Source organism: Bubalus kerabau, chromosome 5, assembly GCF_029407905.1.
Source record: "Bubalus kerabau isolate K-KA32 ecotype Philippines breed swamp buffalo chromosome 5, PCC_UOA_SB_1v2, whole genome shotgun sequence".
Classification (NCBI taxonomy): domain Eukaryota; kingdom Metazoa; phylum Chordata; class Mammalia; order Artiodactyla; family Bovidae; genus Bubalus; species Bubalus kerabau.
In genome coordinates this window covers 39009624-39015305 of record NC_073628.1, presented here as the reverse complement: position 1 = coordinate 39015305, position 5682 = coordinate 39009624, and the positions used below count along the sequence as shown (strand labels likewise).

General features: G+C 38.4%; 1 protein-coding gene across 1 annotated transcript; it reads right to left on the bottom strand.

The window, feature by feature from the left end:
* Positions 1-4313: 4313 nt before the first annotated feature.
* LOC129652640 (60S ribosomal protein L21-like) lies at positions 4314-4817 on the bottom strand. Its single transcript, XM_055581448.1, has one exon. The coding sequence runs from the start codon at positions 4812-4814 to the stop codon at positions 4332-4334; it is 483 nt and encodes a 160-aa protein (XP_055437423.1). The 5' UTR covers positions 4815-4817; the 3' UTR covers positions 4314-4331.
* Positions 4818-5682: the final 865 nt, after the last annotated feature.

Sequence of the window (5682 nt, the reverse complement as noted above, 5' to 3'; positions counted from 1 at the left end):
TATCAAATCATCATGTACATCTTAAACTTATATAATGTGGTATATCAGTTATAGCCCAGTAGAGCTGTAAAAGGAAATAAAATAGCCTCATAAAACTTTTATGTATCTTAAAGATATCAACTTTTGTTTTCTATTTTTTCTGTTTTAATACAAATTATAGGAGAAATTCTAGCTTGCACAACAGTTTGCAAATATTTTCTACCACAGAGCACCTACTCTGTGCCACGTACTCTACTTTCTTATGTTTTACTTAATCTCATTAACATGGGTATAAGGTATTCATCACTAGAACAATTTTACAGATGAAGAAAATGAGACATGTCCAGCATTCTCTTAAGTTTTACTTTTCAATCAAGTAAGGTTTTTATGGAGTTTGGAAATCTCTGTTTCCATTTGGTGTGTTTGTGGACCTCCTTCCTGCTGTCCCAGTTCTCCATATGAACCTTTCTTTCATCAGAGTTGAGTCAAGTTGGTAAATTGAGTATTTGCTTTGTGCTGGATAATGTGGTAGAAATGGAACGGTGTGAAAAAGAATAAAGTGATAAAAGAATAAAAGATAGGTGTCTCTATCCTGAATGAGTTCATAGTCGAGTGTAAGAAATGTGATGACTATTATGTTAATTATATGAAAGCATAATTACAATGAATTATATTACATTCCATAATATAATTATGAACAACATGTTAATGAAGTATAAAGGTGGGTTACCTAATACAGTCTGTGGGAGTAGGGAAATTTGGGGAAGGTTTTGTAGAAGATATGATTCATCCTAATCTTCAGTGATGAATAGGTTTGGTGAGGTAAATAACAAGGAAGGAAGGGCATTCCAAATTGAGAGGGGAGCATAAATGAAATATAACTGGGGTCTTCAACTAGGTGTCATGGGCAATGATTTCCGAGAAATTCAGTTCATCTACGTTGAATTTTACATAAATGCATTATTTTTCCTGCTTCAGTTGAAGTGTCCCAAGCAAAGGCACTAAAATTGTCTACACCGCCATTCAAGGCAGAACGTGAAACGTGGGCAAGAGGAAGGCAAGGTCACATGTAGTTGGGGAGATTGTGCTGAGTATAAGGAGAACGAACAGACCCAAAACCTGGAGAAGGAGAACCGGCTGAAGTGAGTGGAATGAGAGTGATGAACTGGTTCACAAGTGACTTGTGATGTGGTACCTGTCATGACTGCCTGGCACAGGGTTGGGGGGCTGCTTCAGATCTAAGCACTGGGCAGAAAGGAAGCTAATTTGTTCCTTAAGTCAAATCATCTTTCTCAGCAAATTAGAATTTTGCATGGAACTTTACTTCATGACAAAATCGAATTGAGGAAGAATACTTTTTGTTACTGTTCTTAAACTCTTCCAAAGAAAATAAAGGAGCAATTTAGAAATCAAAACTAGGATGGCAGACTTGACATCAATTAATGTATCATGCGTTAAGGAATTCTCCTGGTAGATAAACACCAAAACGTTTCAAAAGATGAGTCTGGATAATAAGATACAGGTAATGACAGGAACATACGTCTTCCCAGATGCAAGAGATATTAAGCGGGGATCAGGAGAGAATAAGTATCATGCCTCAGGTCTGTCTCTTTCTCATTTTAGGAATTATCTGGAGGATATGTTGTTAAAATTTTCATTTCATTGAAAAACTTGGGATTTGAAGGGTAAGTTAAAAAGCATTAATTGAGTTCCAACTAGATGCTAGCCATATAGATACCTTAAAATCTCATAACAATCTGATGGAACTCTTTATGTCTGGATGAGAAAAGGGACATCCAAAGAGGTTGTGCGTCTGGCATACAAATATGAGTCTGTGTGTGCTAAGTTGCTTCAGTCATGTCTGACTCTTTGCAGCCCCGTAGACCATAGCCCACAAGGCCCCTCTGTCCTTGGGATTCTCCAGGCAAGAATACTGGAGTGGATTGCTATGCTGTTCTCCACTCCATGAGTCTGCTTAGCCTTATGATATAAATCTGCTTAGACTTATACAAGTCTGCTTAGCCTTAAATGACTTGTTCTTCCTACCATACTCCACTGGTCATTGGAATTATAAATCTTAATTACAAGAACTGCAGAAGTGTGACCGGGAAATTGCATGTCAAAAGTTGGGAAAGTGGGTACAAGAATGTAGAAAGTACAAAGCACAAAGCCTGGGGACTCACTGCAGCTGGGTTCTGGTCCTGGATCTGGCACTGATCCAGCTCTCAGTGACAAGTAATGTCCCCTCCCTGAACCTCAGTTTATAAGAGGTCTCTCGAAGAGACAAATTGTCCATTCTTCTTTTAGCTAACAGTCTAGGCTTTGGTGGCAGGTTTGTTAAATTGGCAAAAAGTTAAATTTAGCTGAAAGAGAAGTTACTTTCATCTTTACTGCCCCCAGTTTCCTTCTTTTATTAAATGATTAGGTAATGGGTTCCTAGACTGTGGCTGAATGCTCAGAGCTCCCCATTGTGTCTTTCCAATTCTACCACTTGTTATAGGACCTCTGTCTTCATCCTTCATTGTGGATTATAATCAAACTTACTTCACAGAGTCTTTGTGATTAAATATTGAGTTGACCCCAAAGTTCACTAGGTTTTAAGTAGAAATAAAAGACGCATTATTCATTTTTACCAAGAGCTTTATTGAACAACGTGTTCACTAACAGAACAAAATTTTTGGCCAACCCAATAAATTAAAGTCTGTAACGTGCTTATACCAGAATCTGGAACATAGACATAGGTTGTAAATGTTATCTTACAGTTATTATTGCAGTGATTACCCTGACTATAATTTCAGTTATTCAGAATGGTCTCTCTCCTTCTGGTCAAAACTTAACCATTCTGTATACTTTGATTGACTAAGCCTTGCTATTTACTTGCCAATGAATGATAAAATACTAATCATTGATAATCATATCAGATTACCTTACTCCCCACTCTGAGGGAACATATTCACATTTTGACAAGATCTTATAACACCTGGGGACAGAAAGAAAGCAGTAGAAGGGGTTCCAGCATGAGTAAAGACAGAGAGAAAGGACTAGGAGTTATGATTTTATGATACAGTGAAGTTACTTTGACTGTTTTCACTTTTCAGCATAAGTACTACTCTTTGAACTGGGAGACTAGGAAAGACCATTATGTAAGTGGTACAAGTGATTCCTGTGTATCACCCCTGCTAAAGCAGGTCCCTAACTAATTGTAGTAAAAACTATTTCCAATGGAATATGGAGCAATGAAAAGTGAGGAGAAAATATTCTAATTTCTAGAACTATTGCTAATAAATAATTGAGAAAGTTGCCATTTGAAATCCCCAATGGGAAAGAGCAATTTTATGCAAAGATTATCAGTGAGGATTAAAACCAATATGTGAAGGAAATGTTATAAAGCATAGATCACACTCACAAAGCCTGAGCCAAATAATTAGTCTTCAGTTCAGTTCAGTCGCTCAGTCGTGTCTGACTCTTTGTGACCCCATGGACTGCAGCACGCCAGGCTTCGCTGTCCATCACCAACTCTTGGAGTTTACCCAAACTCATGTCCATTGAATTGGTGATGCCATCTAACCATCTCATCCTCTATTGTTCCCTTCTCTTCCTGCCTTCTATTTTCCCCAGCATCAGGGTCTTTTCAAATGAGTCAGCTCTTCTCATCAGGTGGCCAAAGTATTGGAGTTTCAGCTTCAACATCAGTCCTTCCAACGAACACGGAGGACTGAAGTAGTTTTAAAATTCTATTGTTAATTATGAACTACAAGAGTTTAATGGCATTTTGGACTTATTCATGTAATATATGCTAATGTATATATGAATTGTTGTTTAGTCACTAAGTCATGTCAAACTCTTTTGTGACCCCATGGACTGTAACTTGCCAGGCTCTTCTCTCCTTGGGATTTCTCAGGCAAGAATACTGGAGTATTTATTTCTCCAGGGGATCTTCCCTACTGGGATTGAACTGGGTCTCCTGCATTGGAATGCAGATTCTTTACCATTGGGCCACCTGGCAACTCCCTATATATATGAGTACAACAAACAATAAGTGGCCTTAGAATTTGAAATTCCCCAGAGTTCCAGAATGGATCTTGATTGTTTATTGGCTGGCTTGAGAATCTTATTAGTTTATTAATTCTACCATTTTTTTCGGACAATATTTCAGGTATTGTCTTTTTTTTTATAAATAATATCTGGCAGTTTATTAAAAAATGGAGCATACTGAACAGCAAACTATCTTACATCTTTCAGGAAGAAAAAACACTAAATTTGAAAAGACATCACCGACTGAATTTGGACACAACACCTCTGCTCAATTAAGAGAAACATTTGTACAATCCAGGTCTTTATTTTTACACCTATCAGGCTATGAATTCATAGGAAATTAGCTCCAACAGTTCGGGTTCCTTTCCATTGGTCTTCACGAAGTGTGCTTCTCTGGGTGGAGCAGGCTGGCGCTTCAGCTGAACCCAAGTCCCTTTCTCTTTGGCTTCCTTCTTTTTCTGATCATTTTCCTTCACACATTTCAGGAAGCTATCTTGGCTCTTAGAGTGCTTAATATGCTCCATATGCACATTAGTTCTTTTGGCAAGAATCTTGCCCTTAACTTGTGTGTTTACAATGATGCCAACAGCATGCTGGGTGACATTGTCGACTCTCCCAGTTTTGCCATGGTAACATTTATGGAGCATTCCTTTTTGAACAGTACCCATTCCCTTGATATCTACAATATCACCCTTCTTGTAGATTTGCATGTATGTGGCCAAATGAACAACTCCATGTTTTCTAAAAAGCCTAGGGAACATGTAGGGAGTGTCCCTCCTCTTTCCCTTTGTGTGGGTCATTTTGGCAAATTAACTGGAAGATGGCAGTTCCGGCTGAAACACTTAAGGCATTAAGTCTTTAAAGAGTCTGCTGGCACTCTATTTTAAGATACTTGGAGATTAATAAAACCCAGATTAGCACTGAGCCTTATAAGTCAGATAGCAATACTGTTTTTATAAATATAACTCACACACATTGGAGACATAATAAATCTAAGAATTAGCTTTACAGATGGGGGAACTGAAGATCAACTGTGTTTAGTAGCTTTTGCAGCTGGTTAGACTAAATATCAGACCTTCTGACTTCAGATAACTTCATCTTTCTATGATCCATTTTCCCTGTTGAAAGACTTCATAGAAAAGAAAAATAGTTATTGAGCAATATGTAGAGGAACTGATGAGGTTTGTTGGGTATAGACCTGCCACTTGGTTTTGTACACAAGCAGCTAGTGATGGTGGGATGAGTACAGGACTTTGGAGACATAGGCGTGAGTCCCCAAACAGCTTTTTGACTCTGGGAAAGATATTTAACCTCCTTAATCCTTAGATGCCTCTTTTGATGAATGGGAATAATTGCACCTGCTTTAAGAAACTGACTGACTGAGTTGCTACTGGTTAGAGTACTTGTGAATGGCAGTGAGGGACTGGGATGCTAGATACTCTTGCTGTCATTGTTATAGCAGGAAGCATGCAGTTTCCAGTGATCCTCTCAATTCCCCCAGTGCTCTTTCCTGGCTGACCAAGAGACGAAGAGACACACAGCTTCACTTTGGAAGAGCTGTCTGGAAGGAATGCGAAATGAGTTCTGGAAAGCCAGTTGGAATTTAATAATGCATGAAAAATACACCAAGGGGAGGAAGGAACCAATTAGGCAGCAATTAAGGAGACT

Excerpts from the sequence above, each read along its gene's own strand:
- LOC129652640 (XM_055581448.1), bottom strand. The coding sequence starts at position 4,814 with ATGACCCACACAAAGGGAAAGAGGAGGGACACTCCCTACATGTTCCCT.